The sequence below is a fragment of the Seriola lalandi genome, unplaced genomic scaffold (genome assembly GCF_002814215.2).
Source record: "Seriola lalandi dorsalis isolate HSWRI2012SDOR001 ecotype SW California unplaced genomic scaffold, Sedor1 jcf7180002054825, whole genome shotgun sequence".
NCBI lineage: Eukaryota > Metazoa > Chordata > Actinopteri > Carangiformes > Carangidae > Seriola > Seriola lalandi.
The window spans coordinates 1,043,233-1,063,164 of record NW_019525378.1 but is presented as its reverse complement, the minus strand read 5'-3'; the positions used below and the strand labels follow the sequence as shown (position 1 = coordinate 1,063,164).

Genomic DNA, 19,932 nt, shown 5'->3' with positions numbered 1-19,932 from the left:
GTTTTGGCTGGTGAACCCTTTCAATGAGGTCATGTTTACTTGCCACCCCTCCTCATATTATGTCCTTCACATATGTGTAAACTTAAGTTGCCCACACAGTATTTCTACAGTATTTCTGAGCTTGTTTCCTATAATGGACCATGTTAAAGTCTTCAGGAATTCATAAAACACTTGCTTAAAGTTATGACATTCATCTGTTTCCCTTCACTTTTTAGTAGCATTAGGCCTGGCAGTTAGCCAAACTAACTTCTTTGGATGAAGGATAATTACTAGTGGGGAACTAAAACACTATGAAGTCACTGGCAGCATCCCTTATTCTCAGTGTCTGAGTGTGTGGCTTAAATATGACTTTGACCTCAAGAGCAGAAGGCAAGTGCGTGGCAAAATCAGAAACAAACAGAACATATAAATATTAATTATTAGTAAAAAGTAATAAGTGACAGTCCTATAATAGTGTAATAGTTAAAAACTTGCTCCAAATCAACCAGCCACAACAGTAAAATCCTGCCTTTACATTAATGCATGAATAATAATAATATTTTGATATAGTGTTCATAGGTAATATGTACCATTTAAACTGTTATTATTATATATTAATATAGTGTGTACATTTCAAATAGAGGAAGCTCCATTATTACTCCAAATGTTGACAGTGCATAAACAGTGTTTATAATTTAGACATAATCATCCTTTGTATATATGACAGACAATGTTCAGTGGTATATTTCACCCCCAAAAATGATTCATGTTTTCTGTATTGTTAGATTCTGCGGAGGGGAGTCTGTGGGACCTCTGGGTCTTGGATTGGGTGCAGCAGAGAGCTGAGTGTTTAAGGTTCTGTGTTGGACGTTCTGTGACCCTTGCAGGGCAGCTCCCTGTTTCTTCAGACATAGAATATGAATTCAGCTCTCGCAACCCCTACAACTTCCTGCAGGTCACATACTACAAGGTAAGTTGTTCTCCAGGCAGTCATCAAGGTCTGTGGTATTCTACTAATTGGCCATTTGTCATCACTGTTGGTAGAGGTGCATGTTAGCTTATTTCAAAGTGTCATTTAGAGGCAAGAGGTTTCATGTCTGTGCTGTGATTCACTAAACCTAATTATGACTCAGGTCACAACTGTATTCTATTGCAACACTCCTGTCTTTCTATGACAACTGTCATTCAAACTCTCCCCTTCATTCACATCAGTTGGAAAAGCTGCAGAAGGCGGCGTCAGCAGCTCACACCTACTTTGTGGCCAACCCCAGTCACCTGGAGATGAGGAACAACATTGAGAAGTACAGGAGGATGGAAGGAGTGACCGAGGAGGCCTTCCAGGACAGAGAGATTGAGAATGAGAAGCACTGGGTGAGGCATAGGGGGGTGATGGATTTGAGTAGGGAATAGGGTTACACTAGGTAATCTTGTACATTGGCTGCCCTGAGTGGCCAGAGTGGGTTACGGTTATCTAAGTGTATTCAAAGAGAAATATTTTGGAGATGTAACTATAGGGAGAGCCAGCCATGGCCTGGGGGACTGAATTCCTCTCTCTCTTACCTCCACTCTCTGTTATCCAACCATGCAATCCAAACTATGTTTTACTCATTGAAGACCTCTGTCTGAGCAACTGATTTTGTCTTTTCAGAAACACGTGTTATAACATGATTAGGCTCGTCTGAAATTAGCTTAGACGGTCCGTGCAATGGCATCCGTTTCTATCTCAAATTTCAGCCACCATTTTATCTTTTAATTAACAGAACAGTTTTATGCTTATACTCTCATTTTCTTCCAACGACACGAAATCCAGTCCAGCAGAGTTGTCTGTATTTAATAGAACAATATTATTCTCAAATCTATCAAACCCAGGTTCTGTATGATGCTGCAGTCCAGCATGAGGCCTCCTCTGACTGGGTGCATGCAGTAGAGAAATGGAAAGCGTGTGTGAATGAAACACTGCGGCAGACAGAGGAGTGCAGGTTGCAGTGTGAGGTGGCTTCCCAACGGCTGCCTGAGGACAGGGGAGTGGACAGTGTAGATGGTGTGTTCGAGAAATCCGCTGGTAAGAAGAAAACAAAAATAAAAGATTGCAGCCTTAATGTTTCGCCTTGGCACAGACAGAAAGAAAAGATATAGCACTCCTTTTTTTGCCATTTTTATTTCCCATCTAGCTCTTTCTCTCTCGCTGCTCTCGTGCCGGCAGTCCTGTGTGACTCAGGTAGCCACGCGACCTGGAAGGATTTCTGCTCAGGAGGACTACCTGCCCACACAGCTGGAGCATCTGCACATTGCACAGTTTAAAGGTGAGGGTTTAAAGTTCAACATGATGATTATTTAATGTGATGTGATGATACAGTGCATGAAGTGCCACTCTTTCCTGCTTCCCAACAGCTGGTGACATTAGTGGAGCGGTGAGGACTCTGCGCTCTCTTCTCCTGTTTTACCCCTCTGACAAGGACTCTTTAGACAACCTGCAGCTCTACTATGAGACACTAGGAGGAGACACAGAGTCACAAGGCACACAGCCTGCGCAGGTACCACTCACTGTCCATTATATTAAAATCACCACCATGGTGATAATAATGATCTAAGTTCCTTGATTTTTTTTCTCTTAATCCATAAATCTCTTCAGCTTAATGTGGGAACAATCAAGTTGACAATTGTGCCATTTTCTTTTGTCAAACATAAATGTCCTCTCTGAACCCATAAAAGGAGCTGAGGAATCACTGTTCATTCGTTCATCCGTTAATTTTCATGTTTGACCGCAAGTTTATGTGTATTTGTCATACAGGAGATTGTCAGATACATCAGTCGCTCTTTGCAGGAGAAGAAGCTACTGTATTTTGGTATGGAGAACCTTGACTTCAGTTTCACCGACCCAGTAAGCACTGATGCCAAATAAATAATATTCTGATGGGCATGAGGAAGAACTTTAAATCTTACCCTGAAAGAGTTTAATGCTTGTTTTCCATGTAGGATCTTTGGACTCCAGAGGATGTTGTACCCAAATCACTGATGGAGAATTGGAGGTGAGACACACAGGAAGAAAACTGATTCAGTCACTTGTGCTTTAGTAAAAGTTAATGTAATGTTGACTGAGTGTGTTTTGTCTTTTACTGTTAGAGCTGAAAAAGAGAAAATGCATGAGAAGATAAAAGAGGGAGAGCAGCAGGAGGAAGTGGATGACAGTGGCTTTTTTGCAGGTGAGGTGTGAGTCGTTCCACCCTTTCGTTTCAAGTCTGCAGCAGTCTGCAATTTCCTCTCTCACCCTCTCTTGTTTGTCTTCTATCCAGGTGGTGCGGTCCCTCGGGTGGGTGTGACCATCGCCATGGACGAACTGGTTCTGAACGGGACAAATCGCGTAGTACTGGACGGAGTCATGACTGAGAAGGAGTGTGACAGAGTACTGCAGTTAGCAACAGTAAGTTCAGATTGTTAAAGAGTCGGACCTCATCAGATAGAATCAGGAACACTCTCACCTTCATTTCCTCTTGACTCTGATAGGCTGCCGCATCAGCTGGAGATGGTTACCGAGGACGACGGTCTCCGCACACACCTCATGAGACATTTGAGGGCCTGACAGTGCTCAGGGCTGTAAAGGTGGGTGAACGGGAGATAATTCAAGAAATGAATATGAATTAATTTAAGAATCATATTATCATGGTGTGTGGTGGTAATCTCATGCTTGAACATAATTTATTAAATTGATTTTTTTTTTTTTAACATAATCTTAACTTCTTTCACAGTTGGCTCAGGATGGCCTTGTCAACCAATCAGATGCCAAGCTGTTACATGAGCTGGGCGAACGAGTGAGAGTCCTGCTGCACTCCTACTTTAGGAGCCCCTCAGGGCTCTTCATCTCTTTCACACACCTGGTCTGCCGCAGTGCTGTCGCAGGTAACACCCGACATTATCCACATCTCTCCGAAGTGAGATTAATCTGCTCGTGTAGATCTAAAAACAACTACAGAGTTTCAAAGAGTTCTGATGCTGTGAACCTTTGTTTAAGTAAAATAATGGTTTGTTTGGTTTTTCTGTGCTCTCAGGTGACCAGGAGGGCAGGTTGGATCTCTCTCACCCCGTCCATGTTGACAACTGTCTCCTTGAGCCAGAGACCAAGCAGTGCTGGAGGGAACCACCAGCATTCATACACAGAGACCTCAGGTACACACATTCAATAATTAATAATTCATGTAGTCTCAAACTCTTAACATAAATAATATTTAGAGATACAGACAGACAGAGGTAATGTCATTTTCTTCCAGTAAATAACATCTTTTTCACACAGTATTCTTGAATCAAGTGATATTACCGTTGTTTTTACTTTCACTCCTTCACATGGAAGCAGAATGAGAGAGAGAGACCTGGGGAAAGAGAGAAAAAGAGAAATAGATCTGTTAGTGTTATTTTATTCTGTCAAACGCATCAAACCTGTTTCTCTCACAGTGCCATTCTTTACCTGAATGACAACTTTGATGGTGGAGAGTTGTTTTTCACTAACCGGGATGCCAAGACCGTAACAGTAAGATGCTTTTCAACCTGGTCTGATAGACAGAAATCATTTAATTCTGTGATTTTTAAACCTGCATACAAATATTTTTTGGACCTTTTCCCTTTTCCCCTGTCTCCAGGCTCAAGTCAAACCCAGCTGTGGTCGACTGGTGGGCTTTTCCTCTGGTCCAGTGAATCCCCACGGTGTCACTGCAGTGACCAATGGCCGGCGGTGCTCGCTGGCCCTGTGGTTTACAAAGGAGAAGCTCTACAGGGACATGGTGAGCATAATGACAACACTCAGCAGTGCGTCCTACTCAAATAGCCTGCAGTCATGTGGTTGTTGATGTTGCGACACCGGTGTAAGACCAGCTGGAGACGGAGCACAATGCAAATTTGGTGGTTGTTTTCGTGTTTTGTCATTTGCAATACCTGGCCTGTGATCATACCATGTCAGTGACGTTTAGCTTCATCATGCTGTAGATTCACTGGGAAAAATTATTATCATTCAGTCTCCAAATCCATTCGTAAAGAAATTGCAGTGTCCTCATTTGTAAAAAAAATAATAATAATAACAGATGTGCCAGATGCTCCTCCGAAGAGCTGCTGTTTATTAGTTGAGCCAATTATTTCAATAATGTTGAAATAGTTAGGGTTGCTTACCCGTGTTTAGCATGATGCAGACTGTTTAATTCAGTGTAACTTCAAAGAAGAAATAACACATTTTTTCTTCCTCTTAAAGATGACAAGCCAGAAAACACACCCGTGCTTAGAGGTTTTTGCTGCTACAACCTTACTTGGTCTGCTATGACCAGGAGCTTATGATGCCTGATACTAGCTAATGTTAGTAACGTTGTGTAACTGACATTACTGGGTCTTCTGTACTAGTGCTATTGTTATACTATGTTTTAATATTTATATCATTATCCACAGTTGTCCTTTGTTGCTCCAGCGTTGAATGTTCAGCAAAAGCTACATAGTCTAACTTAATAGTGGAGAACCACTTTATGCTGGTGGAGCCTCCTTGTTAATATGACTTACCACAGAAAAACAGGAAAATTAAAGTTTCTGAATATTTGTCTAGAAAGTACAATGATGTAAAATACAGTAACTCTAATACTACTTGCCTTTTCATGTCATAGGGGCCACAGGAAATCAATACTTTGATACTCATTGCTCTACTTTTGTCTGTCTTCCTCAGGAGCGAGAGGAGGCAGAGGCCTTGTGGGCTGCAGATGGACAGAGTGTGGTGAAAAAGGACGAGGAGGAGGCGGAGGGCAGCGCCACCACCACCAGGAACGCTCGGAGCCAAGCAACGAAGGAGAGGAGCAGAGGGAGAGGCAGGGTGACAGGGGGCAAAGATGAGCTGTGAGAGCCTGAACAAACCTGACAGACTGAAACTGGAACACATTTTCATTTGCATCCATCCAAGTGGAGAAGTTCCTCATCCCACAATGGGACCATAACACCAACCATGAACAGCTCTCTGATTTTACAACATGGTCTTTCAGTTTTTACCCACACATTCACTCTCTTCATCTTGCTGCCTTTTCATGTAAAGCTTGCATTTGTGTATATACTGTATTTATACTGTATATGATGAAGGTAAGTAAGGGAGACACTGTCCTTTCCCCTCTCTCTGTAATGTCCGTCTGTACTTTTGTTTTAGCAGCTTTAATGACTGATATCACACTCTCTAAAAATGAAGAGAATAAAAGAAAAGATGAATGTGACTCTTTGCCAGTGTCACATGAGAACTGTGTGCCACATCCACGCCAGTGAGGTACAGAAAAAGCCTTACAATAAAGTGGAAAAAGGGCTGTGTAATCTATTAAGGGATTGCCTCACACCGTCTGTGGCTGCCTGCTGATTAAAACTAAAAAATGAAAGGGTTCTCAGTCTGTAACCTGTCTGTTAAGAGTAGAAGCATGTGATAAGATATACAATTAGACAGCAGCACAGCAGTAGGAAACAAAAAGTAATTACATCAGCATAGTGCATCAGAAACTAGAGTTCAAGGCAGTAAGAGGGAGAAGAGGGAACAGAGAGAGAGAGAGGTGCGCAGGGGGAAAAAAGGATAGAAATAGAGAGATTACTGTTAATCCCTCATAAATGAGTGCATTTGTTTATGAAGCTTAAAAAATCTCCCATTTAGAATATGGAATAGTAATCCTGCAAAAGATCATTTAATCATTCACGTCCAGAGGAGTGACACTCGACCACCCACTTCCATCTTATCCTTCCCATTACAACCAGTGCCTCCTGTCAGCCCCCTCCTCTGCTTTCGTCTCGTGCATTAGGTACAGAGTCAAGCACTGTTTATGGCCCATATTAACACTCTCACTCCCCCCTGTGTTATAATCCCCCGCCGCAGCAGAATTGGGTCGGCAGGACTGTTTAATGGAGCCTTGGGTTTAACCTCTTCCCTCCCTCACACGCTGAAACCACGCAGTACCCTAAAAGTCTGCATTAATCTTCTCTTAAGTAGGTGTTATGTCTGTATAATGCATCTAAGATATCCTCACACTAAGCACTCCGGCCGTCTACTGTTCTAATTACACACTTGGCAGAAAAGCAGAAAATTTACAGCCATATGATGTCATCTTTCCATGTTTTATATGATTAGCAGAAATTATGCAAGGCCTATCAGCATAGTTATAAAACTGAAATCACAACATCCTCTTGTCATTATAACTAAGTGGTGTGTATAGCAAGTAGTTGACAGGATTGCTCATTCCTTATGTTGCACTTCCACGCATTAACTTTCCTACTATTTGTGGCCCACACCACTTATTGGGTGTCTAGTGGTGATTTCTGGCCTTACCAGCTGATGCTTTACTCCACTTGTAGGTGTAATCATAACATGAGATTCAATAGGAGTATGAGGATCATAATTCATGCCTTAACTCCACACTCATGTCACAACATCTCATTTAATCCAGTCACCCCACCCCTCTCACCCACCGCAATCCTGCACCTCATTTATTCCAAACGAGGTCAAAGGTTCAGTGACCCTTTATGGACTAAACAAAATCTGCTCTCCCTAACAATGAGATGGCTTTGGTGCAAACCTCATAAGACTTTAAAAGTGCCAGCGGAACTAAAGCAATGCTAGTTATGATCTAAGCTACAAATAGTAAAATAAAAGATTTTATAATAGGGATAATGCAAGATCAAGACATCACTGGTCTTTAAATAGTAACCCAAAATAACTCTTTATCCTATGTCTCTGTGCTTACTAACAAAATCCTTTTTTTTTTTTCTCTTTTCGACGTTCTCTCGGTTTTTACGCACCATCTCACAGCCCACATTGCCCCAACTCCCATTTCTCCATATCCAGGGTCAGCTCAGCCAAAACGGCCGGTCTGCTTCTGTCCTCACCGCACTCGAGTGAGCGAAGGTCAACACTTTAAACTACAGAGCTGAATTTATCCATGCTGAATCATAGAATAAACCCAGAAAGCAGGCAAAACACACACACGCACACACACACACACACACACACACATACACACACACACACATTCCAAGCCTTTTTCTTCCATACACAGAAATGTATGCAAGCGTGTAAACACACAAAGGAGTCCATAATCTACAGTATCAGTGGCACAGTGATGCTGTTTAATCATCTGATTCTTTGGCCTGAAGGGTTTGCACAGAAAGTAATAATGTGTTACTTGATTCTTCTAGGAAACTTTCTAAGGTCAAAGGTCACAGTCAGCTACAGCAGCATCCCAGGGAACTCGTGAGGATTCAGATCCTTTTTCATCTCATTTTAATTTGTTATCATTGGTTTTCTACTTAGCATCTGTGTCACGTGTCCAAATTTATTTAAATATTAGTTTAAGATGCTTAAACATGCTGATTGCTGGTTTCACTATGTTTGCTAAAAGAAAACCACAATGTATTCAAGGCACAGTGCACATTATATAATAAGTAAACATAGCTGCTCACTCACTTCCCTCACTGTCAAAGGATCATTGTAAAGATGTTCAGTGGATGAACTGAACCAACCTACTGCCTGAAAGTGCTATATCATGATAGTGAGCACAAGCTGTGCTGTTTCATAACTAATACAGGTGATTTACTTTGTTAGATAATGTGCAGCTGCAGTGGGGTGCACACTTTCTAATGGGCAAAGGCAACAATTAAAAGAGGAAGCTCTAAGTTTAGGGGTTTGTTTTGTACTAAGGTCCCACTGGAGCAGAACATGAGTCAACAAGAGCGGTATCTGGGCCAAACAGAGGGATCCTTCAGGGTATTTTGGTCTCTAAAGTGCCCCTCTGTGTGACATTTGGTCAAAAATTACAAAGAAAAAGAAAGAAGATGGTATTTTGACACTTAAAACAAAGAGCAAAGAGATTCTGCATACTGTCAGTTTATGTTAATGCCTGGTGGCACTATGTGCCTCAGAATGACCCAGACCTCTCCTGAATCCTGCAGTTATTTCTTATATTACCATTGTACCCTGTCAGATCTCTGCTCTGCCGATCTCCCTCTCTGCCCTTTAACTTTCTAATATTAGGTTCACCTCAGGTTTACAAAACACAAACTCTGCTGCCAGTCATGGATCTTTTAAAGACTACCTCAGCACCATAAAAAGTCATGTTCCCAGGTCCTCTATTTATCTTCTTTCCCCTCCCCTCCGTGATTTCCATCTCTTGGTTTTTGATTCGGATTCACCCCAGCTCATGTCTTGTGACCCCACAACCATGCTTCTACACCTTGTTTGGTTTCCCCCACTGTCTCCTCTCCCTTTCCGTCTCTTTCACCCCCACCCCACCCCACTCCACTCACCCCCCCTACCCCTCTTTCTGTCCATCCCAGGGTTTATCCCCTCATCACTGATCTCCCTTCATCCCTCCAATCCTCATCTGTTCCTCATAGGAGCAGTAGAGACAGTGAGTGACGGAGGAATATCACACTGTGTGTGATACCAAAAGTGAATGAGCGGGAGAAAGTGAAGTAACAGGCTGAACTTATGACAACTACCAGAGGGAGACCGCTGGAGGAAGAGTGATTACAGATCTGCCAACACACCTTGACAGGAGTCTCCTAATTGGTGAGTTGGATCGTCTGTTCTTGGTAGTTGTGTGTGCTGTGTGTGCGGTTGTGTCATGCTGCTCAGATGATGGATCACATTCAAAGGTTCAGATGAAAATTGGGTTCAAGTCTGAAAAGACATTTATCACCGGCATCTTTAAAAATAAATTCCTGAAGCCTGAAGGATGTTTTTGACTGTTGTGATGATATAACCATAAAATTAAACACCAAAAAATGTTAAAAAGTTAAGGAATTTTAAAAAAAAATGCAGCACACGTACAACCTTATATACTTGTGACCTTACAGTATGTAAAACATAAGTTAAAAAACATATTCAAATATCAAATAGATGCCATTCAAAATTACGTTGACACACATTTAATGCACTTATCTTTTGTTTATGACACACACAGCAGAGGGATTTTCATGGCATCAGCATACAATGCTTTTTTCATGCAGACTGATAATCTGAGTAAAACACAAATTCCTTTTGTGACCTGATCCTTAATACCGTCAGTCATAATCTGCATAATAAAACAATGTTAAGTTGTTTTTCTGGGTGCATCCATAAGGGTGTAAAATGTAGAATCCAATTTGCCAAATCTTATGTGTGAATCACTTCAGTTTTAACAGAGGAAGCAGCTTGGTAGAACAGGCTGAGCTAGAACAATATGGATAAAATCTTCTATTACAGTATGTGATTATATACTGTGACATTGACATATCATTGACATAGTAAAGTTTCTGGAAACTATTGAGAAACGGATCATGGATGAAAATGATTAGATAAATAAGATAAATAAATGTTCATTTTTGGTTCCTCCAGTGAATTAAATACCCGACAAAACAAGGTACATTTAGGCATTGAATGCAAAAATCATGTAAATCCATTACTACCATAAGAGAGTCCTGATCTTTGACTTACAACAATGCCTGCTACAGCCTGAAACACCCAGAGATACATGGCTACCGCAGAGTAAACGACATGGCAAAATCACTGTTGACTGACAGGTTTATTTCATCTCATGGTATACATGTGTATGTCATCATGTCCTCCAGCCTCAGTACAACTCTCGATGCAATATATTTGTTTGGTGTTAACTGACAATGCTAGTACCGCAACTATGAGGAGCTACAACACTCAAAGTATAGTCCTTTAATTCAAATTAACAAGAGCCACATTCTCAACAGTGTCTTTCGTAAGTTTTATGATTTTATTTCGTGAGCTGCACCAAGAGCACCAGACTCTGGCTTGTAGCTGGTGAGGAGCTCTCAGCTGAGGTGAGGATGCAAACTGCAGAGCACCAGAGTCGCCGGTCAGACTCAAGTTCATAGACCCGGTCACACTGAAAACACCGGCCCCCATTCTCAAAACTCTCTCTCTCTCTCTTCGTTCCCTTCCACTTCGTCCATCTGCCCCCTCCCTCATTCTCATCCCCCTCCCCCCCCCCCATCCCTTTCTCCATCTCTTATCCAGATGCAAAGAGCAGTCAGTAATCGGATGAGAGCAGATTTGATTCAAAAGGCTTCCCTTAAAATCTCAGCCAGTAGGATTTAAAACTCACTCTCCTGCCTCGCCTCTTACTCTCCACCCCCTCACCCAACCTCCCCCTGCCTCCCTCCCCTCCTTCCTCTCCCTCCCTCTGCCTCCACTTCTCTGTGGCTGTGTTAATGCACTTCACTATCCAGCAAACCCCTAGCAGTCATTTAATCACATGGAACAATGGCAGGGTCCCAGGAACAGAATGGCAAAAGGGTAATAGCAGGACTAAAACACTCAGGCATTCATTACAACACTCATTATCGAAGCTATTTCCCATCTGGAACAAAGGCCTAAAATCCCCTGTTACCAACTTCAGGGACAATGTAGTCATCGGCAGTTTAAGGCAGGACACCCATGCAGTAGCTCCTGAGGTGTTTTGGAGCATTACACTAGTATAAAGGCCAGAAGTCAGCACAATAATTTCATTTTAAAATGTTTCAGGCCATCTTCTATTTCACTTTAAGCATTACAGATGGATAAAGGATAGACCCCAGTGGCAAACAATTAAATCTCTTTCTTTTACAGAGTCACTCCCTCCTTCGCTCCCTTCCTCTCCTTTTCACTTCAAACAAATTAGAGGCAAATCCACTTGGTCATGTGTTTTGACAGGAAGACTCATTCAAATAGTCAACGTGAGGGAGAGATACTGCTGCAGGGACGCATACGATAAGATCAACACAAGTATTCCCCCCTTTCAGTTTTCAAGGTAAGATAAAGGAAATATCATCACGACAATTTATTGCTTCACAAGAAAAGAGACGTGCTGGGTTTGTACAACAGAAGGAGGAAGGCGCTGTTTGTTGAGGTTGGTTATATTGATCTGCTTTGCCATGAAGTTAGTGTCATGTGTCAAAGCTCTCCTCTTCGCACTACTCTGTTTCTGTAAAAAAAAAAAAAAAAAAAAAAAATCAGCTGGGAGATCGTGACTCTGCCTTTTCACTTGTGCCTTGATTACATTTGTCACACTGTATGAATTTGTCCATTAGGTGATTGCTTTACTGCTAAACATTGCTCATTTAATCATGACATTACCAAATTCAATAGCCATCAACATTAGGTGAGAGTGCACTGGAGTGTTAAATGGCCCAAACTCTCCTGTCAGTGTTGAGAATTCGTTGTGAAGTGAGAGGCGACCGGCTGAGAGCTGATACACTAATGACATTATTACAGGACTTACTGGTTTGTGTGTACATTCAGGGTGAGGATGTGTGCTCGCAGCATCATCTGAAAAACAAATACTTTCACTGCTAATGTCATGCTGGAATATTCATACAGTCTGCATGAAGATATGTGTGTGTGTGTGTGTGTGTGCATGCGTATGTGACTGCATGTGTAGGCGTGATCTGTGGGCTTCAGTGTGTTTATGAAAGTTTGCAAAGTAGACGAGAGCCAGTTTGACTTGCAAAATAGCACTTACTTGGAGACCGGAGCTGGAGAGGATTAAAAATCATTCAGGTAGGTTCAGGTAAAATTCCAGCATAAAGCCTCAGTGCAGGTAATGCTGACAGTGGAGGATAAAGGTACCAATCACAATTATTTCCTTTAATTGTTTCTTGTGAATTGATTTCTGTTTTAGTTGTAACCTTACCTCTCTTCTTCTTCTTCCTCTTCTTCATTTCAGGATTATCTGCTTTCCTGACATCTCTCCATTAGTGACCATACCTAACAACCATCGCCATGGGTGAAATGGAGCAATTGCGAAAGGAGGCGGACAGTCTCAAAGACCAGATCACTGTCAGTAGGCCCATCCAATAATCTGTAATAAATCAATATGACAATCTGATTATCCATAACATCATGTGACTTTGCTTCTCACTATGAGCTGATGCTTAAAACAATCTGACATATCTTCAATTTCACCTCACACAAAATACCTATTTATTATTCATAACTGCATTTTACATCAATACTTGCAGTGGCCTGACCGCCTTTGTTCATGTCCGCTCTTCAGGCAGCTCGTAAGGCGGTGCAGGACACCTCACTGCAGGAGGCAGCAGGTGGGATCACCGTGGTGGGGCGTGTCCAGATGAAGACCAGGAAAACGCTAAGGGGTCACCTTGCCAAGATCTACGCCATGCACTGGTCTACTGACTCCAAGTAAATACACAGTATATTGTTCACAAACTGCAAGAACACCTGCCGTTTTATTTCACGGCCAAGATCTGATGGTTTTCTAGTAAATTTAGCACAAAACTAGAGGGGAGGAGAGCCAATGAATACGATAGGGAATTCAGATTGGTGAACTGGATTAGTAAAGTATACATATTGCATTCAATCAGGTGAATTAATAGGAACATGGCATATGGCTGATGCAAATTTTTCAGCTGATGCTTCAAATGTTGCTGCTTCTTTCTCCAACTTTTTCAATCTTTGTTTTTTAATCACTATTAATGTAACCCCACCAGGCTCTGTGTCAGTGCCTCACAAGATGGAAAACTCATAGTGTGGGACAGTATCACAACCAACAAGGTAAGAAAGACCAAGAGTGGTGCATCATAGTTACAGAAAATGGTGGACGCAGGCAAATATACACCTCATGAAGTCATGAATTTGTCTTCTCAGCTAAAACGGAGTCAGCAGTAACTGTGGCCCAAACCTTGCACCATATATTCACCCTCAAAAACACCAAAATACAAATGTAACTTCACTTCATAAAGACAAAGACATTTCAAATTTCAAGCATTTCTCTAAAACATTAAATATTCATAAGTAAACAATCATCTTTATGTGTTGTTTATTGAGAGTTTAACAGTCAAAGTCAGCTAATCTGCTTCTTAAGAACTGTGCTGAAGTAGTTTGCTCTGATTTGACTCACAGTGACAATAACAACCCACCAACTAACATCAGGCTCTGATTCTTTACAGTGTATCCTCATTTGTTTCTAACTTTGGCAGAAAACTGTGTTTATGTAAGACATCTCGTTTTCAGGGACTTTAAGTCTGTACCTTTTGTTCAGATTCAGGTATTTGAGTAAATTTGGTTTCCCCAGGTGAATGCCATCCCACTCAAGTCATCGTGGGTGATGACTTGCGCCTATGCACCTTCGGGAAACCTAGTGGCTTGTGGCGGTCTGGACAACATGTGCTCCATCTACAATCTCAAGGGCAAGGACGGGAATGTCAAGGTCATGCGTGAGCTGGCAGCACACACAGGTAAGACAACGCAGCTTGGAAATGAGATCAGTGCTGCTGATGTTGGACTTGTTTTTCATATTTTTTGGATCATTTATGGTTTCTCATTTAGTATTTCTTTGGTTGCCCAGGATACCTGTCCTGCTGTCGTTTCCTTAGTGACACCGAGATCATCACCAGCTCCGGCGACTGCACTTGGTAAGAATATAGTATAATTAATTGACCTTAACAGTACGTTGCAACTTCCCGAAATCTATAGTGGAGTATATATTGTGTTTATCTCCTTATAGCGTACTATGGGACATTGAGACAGGAACCCAGAAGACCATCTTTGCAGGACACCAGGGAGACTGCATGTCTCTGGCCGTGTCCCCAGACTTCAATTTTTTCATCTCAGGGGCGTGTGACTTCACGGCCAAGCTGTGGGACATCAGGGAGGGCGCATGCAGACAGACCTTTGGAGGGCATGAGAGCGACATCAATGCAATTGGGGTGAGGATGAAGATTTCGAGCTCAGTTTTATACTATATATTTCTTTTTTTGCTTTAAGGTCTAGATTCTTATCACTTCTCTTTCGTTCAGTTCTTCCCCAATGGTAACGCAGTGATAACCGGGTCAGATGATGCTACTTGTAAGTTGTACGACCTGCGAGCTGACCAGGAGCTCATCACCTACCAGGACTCCAGCATCATGTGCGGGGTGACCTCCCTGGCACCCTCCCTGTCTGGACGCCTGTTACTGGCTGGCTATGATGACTTCAATGTCAACATCTGGGACGCGCTCAAATCTGAGAGAGTGGGTGAGTACAGGCAGAAAACAGAGACGATAGAGTGAATTTAGCAACTGAAAGCATCTAAAAACTGCTGACATGGGAGGGAATGTTCTGCATTTGATTGATTTCATAAACATTTCCAGTGGTACTTACAACATATCTTTTATTCTTTGTGGTGGCCCAGGAGTGCTGGCTGGTCATGACAACAGAGTGAGCTGTATCGGCGTATCCACAGATGGCATGGCGTGTTGCACAGGATCCTGGGACAGCTTCCTCAAGATATGGAACTGAGGCTGTTCCTCACCAGTGAGCAGAAAGGGAGCAGTTAACATCTGCCGGGGAGAAAGTGAAGAAGATAAAAAAGAAATTGGAGTTTGAGGGAGGGATGAGGGACGAGGAGCCACATAGGGTGAGAAGAGGGTATTTTAATTGTGCCAAGTCTTATCTGATGTTGGAGAGGAGTTGTAGTGTGAAGATTCTCTCCTCTCTCTGTCACATTGCGCTCTCAGCTTTCTTCTCACATTATGGGGGAATTTGGGGTGGGACACTGGGTGGGTGGGTCTCAGAAAAGACCATTCCTCTTAATAGTGAATTATATTGCGGTTCAAATCAGTAACATGCACATTTATCGCAGCAATTCAAAGATCACCCAATGAGAACAGTTGCCAAATGGAAATGGTAGCACACTGGATGAGATAGAATTGAATATGTGTCAAGTTACGGTCTGTGTAGGTTCACACTAGCTCTACTAATATGCTGTGTTTTATATCAAAGCATAAGTTATGTCATATGAATAATACGAGCATTTGCATTTTTGTTTCAGACTGTTGTTTGTTTTTAGTTTTGTAGATTCCCTAGATGCTTACAGTTACATTCTTTTCATTTTCTAATTTTAATTATAATGGAGTTATAGTTTGCAGATGTCTACATTAGTGTTTGAGTTTTTTTTGTATGTGATTGATGGACAATATTTACCAGGATTTGGGGTCTCATCATTTGCACTAACCCCCAGGTTAGACCTGAAAAGTGCTTTGGGTAAATTGTTGAACTGACAGATGGGATAATAAAATGGTTTTTATGGTTCATTAAGCACTAACAAAAAAGATGACCCATTTGTCTCAGGACAGGACTCTTTGTATGAGTGTTTTTTTTTTTTTCCTTGGATAACTGCTATTGTGTGCATATGAGCAATACATCTGAATCTGTATATAAGAGCTTACCATTTCCTCTGCATGATAACAGATAAACTTGAAGTAAAGTTTGTGTAAATACAAAAACAGAAAGAAAAAAAACAACAATCTCCAAGCTCTGACTAGAATTTGGACAACCTCTTTTCCAGCACTTGGATACACACTGTGCAAAGTAAAGCAATACTACCTTTCTTAAAGACTGTCTAATAAACGTGGGATTCTGCATTACACAAGTCTTTAGAGTTAATTTCTAACACCGACATGCTGATTGAGATGGCAATATTTAAGTGCCACTGGATGTGAATTGAGCCATGTATCAACACTGCTGAAGCATCAATTTAAACATCAGTGATCAGTTCATGAATTAGTTTACGTTTGGATAAATGCATACAAAAATTTGGTGTCTTTCAGGGATAAACTTAAAAATTTGTGGTTTGATTACAGGCTCACTCTAATGTGATGTCACTATGAACCATTAACTATAAACAGGAAGAGAGAAATAAACAATATTGTCAGCTGACAGCTGCATCTAATGAGATATGCAATTTTTACAAAATGAACAAATATTTAGTGTCAAGCTTTTATTCCGTTTGTGAAGAAACAAAAACTAGTAATTTTACAATTTAAGTATAGAAGGAAATTAAGTTATTTTGAAAGAATTAAACACAAGGAAAGCATAGCAGAAACAACAGAAAACTGCTTCACAAACAATACAAAGATTTTAAAAGCTGAGGTATGGATGCAAATAATTTTATTTATATTTACAAAAAGGACAAAACTGCACAAAATGGAAGTTAAAAGTAATATACACAAAGGACAAAAATCAGCCTCAAAAAATTGTACATATAAAAGTATGTTTTAAGAGATATAAAAGTGGCAGGAATCTGTACACGCTGCTACAGAACATCATCTGTTCTCCTTATCCAGAGCCACTGCCAGAACTCTGCGGTCCATCTGTCCACGCCTCTGCTTATCTGGGGTGGACACCTTCAGCTTCATCTGGAAAGTGGGAAGGCCAAAAGATTACCACAGCGATTGATTCACTTTGTGTTGGGATTCACTTTTGACCAATTGAATTAGTCAGCATCACTTTAAAAAGCCAGTGTAGATGCAAGTCAATTTGCACTGCGTAAAGGAGAGTAGTGATCACTGGCAGCGAGTGGTTGCTTGTGTAGAATACCTGAGAACGCTGGTCCCTGGGTGAGTTGGTCTCCTTAAGGATCTGCAGTGGAGAGCGGCCTTCAGTACCTAGAAAAGAAGTGAAAAAACATCAAACAACAACAACAACAACAACAACAACAACATCTTGTTATAGACAACAAGAAGCCACAAACTCTTTACACACCTTTCTGCTTAAGTTTTCCAGACTGTCCCTTGTTTTCATTGGTTGCGTTCTTAACAGCCAAACGGACAGCGAGGGGAGAGGAGCCTCCTTTTCCACCCTGCACTCCTCTTGCTCTTAGCCCAGAGGCACCAAAGCCTTTTCCTAACCACTGTGGCTTGAACACCACCTGACTGGGACTTTTTGAGTCCAAGGTGGGGCAGCGGATGCCTTTGCAGGGCTGTGGCTGCTCTGGGCTGGGGACGGTTGGTGGCTCTGAAGCAGATGCAGGAGGCAAAGAAGATTCTTTAACAAGCTCTTTTGTTTCTTCAGGAGATGGCAGCTTCTCTGCTTCCTCTGGCTGTGCAGGGGATGCTTGAACTGGGGAATCCTCTAGATCAGTGGCTGGGGAAGGCTCAACAGTGAACTCTGGTTCAACTGTGACAGAAGGAAGGGCGTAACCGTGCTCCACACCATCTTTGAGTGGCTCCACTTCCACACTAGGTACTGGAGAAGAAGTACTTTCACGGTGCACCTCAGCAAAGATCTGTGAAGAGGTTGCTCCCTCATGGCAAGTTATCAGGCTCATGCTCAGTCTCTTGTGGAGAGGAGACTCCCTTGCTTCTTCTGCCTCCTCCAGGCTAATTTCTGCCTCTGTTTCTATCTCCACCTCCACCTGGGGCTCCTCAAGAAGCACAAAGGGGCTCGAGTCACCCACGCTTGGGAGGGGGTGCAGCACAGGAGTGGCGAGTAGGTTCGCGTGCTCAGCCAGGGAGCTGAAGGTGTGGGAAGCTTGAGGAGTCAGGAGAGGCTCAGTGGAAGCCAGCTCCTCACTCTTGAAGACCTCCTCCTCCACAACATCATTGAAGTGTTTCTGAGGGGCATCAGGGACTTTGCCTTCAGTCTCATTGTGGAAAAGCATGCCCAGGCGGCGAGCAAAGGACCCAACTGTTGCTGTAAGGGCAAGTGGAAGAGCCTCATGTTACACATTATTTTGGAGGTGAGAAAAACTAACTTGAACGTTTTTAATTACCCAATAATTCCTACCTCTCATGACTTCTCTGACAGGGGTGCGAGCGATGCCAACAGTAGGTGAGCGTGGATCAGTGAATGCCAGTGGACACTCACTTTTTCCCGCAGCAGAAGTTTGGGACACAAGACCAGTGTCCTAGGATAAACATTTGGTATGGTGAACTGTTTTGAAACGTTTACAATATGTCTGATAATAAATCAACCGGGTAACCTACCTGAATAGGGGTACGATCGATGCCTGCTGAAGGAGAGCGTGGATCCATCAGATGAAGGAAACGACTGTTTTTGATAGCTGGCTCTGGTTTTGTTGGTGCGCATACAAGCATCTTGCTCTCACTGGATCCCATGATGCTTATTTAAGGTTACCTGGCTCGCAGGTAAATAGAATACAGTTTTACATATCCACCAGAGCAGGAAGTTTTTTTACTTTAAAAACAAAAATAGAACATCCAACATGGTAAAATATGGTAATAAAACATCATGGAAACATAAAACCGTGCAGGAATTTGTTATAATTTCTAAAGAAAAGCCCAGCAGTAATATGCATACAACTGAAAAAAACTTGCCTCCTTGCTGCTCTCCAGTCAACTGTATACAGTAGACAGCCATACAGTGTTGCACACAATATGAAATAAACTTGAAAAATTAAACACTGTAGAACAAAATTGGGTGCTCTTTTTCTAGCTTCAAATACTGAAATAAGTAAATCCCTTTACCTTATGTTTCAGAATTAACGTTTACATTAATTTAACCTCACACATCACTGATAAGTAGGACATGATTTCACTGTAATGTAGCTTGTTTACACGCTTGTATTTAAAATTACTACCGCTAAAACGCAAGTTTCATATTTTGTACGAATTACAGAAGTGACTCGCAGGCTAACAACAAGCTAGCTTAGCTAAAATCAGTTAGCTTGATGTTTCCCCATTTCACTCTTGCAACCAGGTGAAAGTGTAACGTAACATTTAGACATCAAGTGCAGACTACTTCAGTTTACATGAACCAAGATTGCCATACATTTCCTTGCTTACCTCAAAGGAGACAAAGACAGTCGGTGAATGGTGTAGATATGCCTTCTTTCACTAACTCAACACTTGAGATAAACTGGGGAACACACGAGTTTTAAAACATTTAAATGGTGGGATGCATACGTGTTACTTTTAAACGGGCCAATCAGCGTGCGCGTCATCCACGCCTCCTCGGCGCTGATTGGCTCAGATCACAGCGTTCTAGAATTGGGCGTAGCGGCCTGCTGATAACACATTTGAAAGTGGAAATAAATGCATGCTTTGTTTTTCACATCTGAAGGATGAAATTTAAATGTTATGTTCGAGCAGCTGAAGCTGAAACATGCCTAAAGCAAATGCCAGACTTAATGGGTGATGCTTTTTAGTGTTTTCAGGGAGAACAAATCGTAATTTTTTATA

General features: G+C 41.9%; 3 protein-coding genes across 5 annotated transcripts in view; 2 read left to right on the top strand and 1 right to left on the bottom strand.

Moving 5' to 3' along the window:
• p3h3 (prolyl 3-hydroxylase 3) overlaps nt 1-6,203 on the top strand; it is an 8,024-nt gene extending 1,821 nt beyond the window's left edge. Inside the window, exons 2-16 of the mRNA XM_023426332.2 lie at nt 765-949; nt 1,192-1,350; nt 1,849-2,041; nt 2,151-2,282; nt 2,371-2,513; nt 2,771-2,860; nt 2,956-3,008; nt 3,103-3,182; nt 3,273-3,400; nt 3,484-3,579; nt 3,726-3,876; nt 4,026-4,143; nt 4,426-4,501; nt 4,611-4,751; nt 5,672-6,203. Coding sequence (XP_023282100.1) covers nt 765-949; nt 1,192-1,350; nt 1,849-2,041; nt 2,151-2,282; nt 2,371-2,513; nt 2,771-2,860; nt 2,956-3,008; nt 3,103-3,182; nt 3,273-3,400; nt 3,484-3,579; nt 3,726-3,876; nt 4,026-4,143; nt 4,426-4,501; nt 4,611-4,751; nt 5,672-5,842 — 1,916 coding nt within the window. The 3' untranslated portion in view covers nt 5,843-6,203. The remainder of the gene's footprint in view (nt 1-764; nt 950-1,191; nt 1,351-1,848; nt 2,042-2,150; nt 2,283-2,370; nt 2,514-2,770; nt 2,861-2,955; nt 3,009-3,102; nt 3,183-3,272; nt 3,401-3,483; nt 3,580-3,725; nt 3,877-4,025; nt 4,144-4,425; nt 4,502-4,610; nt 4,752-5,671) is intronic.
• Nucleotides 6,204-9,326: 3,123 nt separating this feature from the next.
• gnb3a (guanine nucleotide binding protein (G protein), beta polypeptide 3a) lies at nt 9,327-16,382 on the top strand. 3 transcript variants are annotated; one of them, XM_023426422.2, is made up of 9 exons: nt 9,327-9,532; nt 12,678-12,790; nt 13,008-13,153; nt 13,462-13,525; nt 14,046-14,208; nt 14,319-14,385; nt 14,478-14,679; nt 14,770-14,986; nt 15,144-16,382. In XM_023426422.2, the coding sequence occupies exons 2-9, from the start codon at nt 12,734-12,736 to the stop codon at nt 15,248-15,250; spliced, it is 1,023 nt and encodes a 340-aa protein (XP_023282190.1). In that variant the 5' UTR covers nt 9,327-9,532; nt 12,678-12,733; the 3' UTR covers nt 15,251-16,382. The 3 variants fall into 3 exon arrangements, with proteins under 3 accessions (XP_023282190.1, XP_023282191.1, XP_087035444.1); XM_023426423.2 differs by lacking the exon at nt 9,327-9,532 and adding an exon at nt 11,147-11,762; XM_087179318.1 differs by lacking the exon at nt 9,327-9,532 and adding an exon at nt 11,805-12,511.
• Nucleotides 16,383-16,885: 503 nt separating this feature from the next.
• On the bottom strand, nt 16,886-19,633 carry cdca3 (cell division cycle associated 3). The gene is made up of 6 exons (XM_023426412.2): nt 19,537-19,633; nt 18,718-18,868; nt 18,518-18,638; nt 17,495-18,424; nt 17,330-17,397; nt 16,886-17,148 (listed from the first exon to the last, which is right to left on the bottom strand). The coding sequence occupies exons 2-6, from the start codon at nt 18,847-18,849 to the stop codon at nt 17,056-17,058; spliced, it is 1,344 nt and encodes a 447-aa protein (XP_023282180.1). The 5' UTR covers nt 18,850-18,868; nt 19,537-19,633; the 3' UTR covers nt 16,886-17,055.
• Between the last annotated feature and the right edge of the window lie 299 nt (nt 19,634-19,932).

Excerpts from the sequence above, each read along its gene's own strand:
- cdca3 (XM_023426412.2), bottom strand. The coding sequence starts at position 18,849 with ATGGGATCCAGTGAGAGCAAGATGCTTGTATGCGCACCAACAAAACCA. Across the intron at positions 18,425-18,517 it reads TGTCAGAGAAGTCATGAGAG|CAACAGTTGGGTCCTTTGCT; the intron begins GTAGGAATTATT and ends TTGCCCTTACAG. Across the intron at positions 17,398-17,494 it reads TGGAAAACTTAAGCAGAAAG|GTACTGAAGGCCGCTCTCCA; the intron begins GTGTGTAAAGAG and ends CTTCTTTTCTAG.
- gnb3a (XM_023426422.2), top strand. The coding sequence starts at position 12,734 with ATGGGTGAAATGGAGCAATTGCGAAAGGAGGCGGACAGTCTCAAAGAC. Across the intron at positions 14,209-14,318 it reads TGAGCTGGCAGCACACACAG|GATACCTGTCCTGCTGTCGT; the intron begins GTAAGACAACGC and ends TTGGTTGCCCAG. Across the intron at positions 14,386-14,477 it reads AGCTCCGGCGACTGCACTTG|CGTACTATGGGACATTGAGA; the intron begins GTAAGAATATAG and ends ATCTCCTTATAG.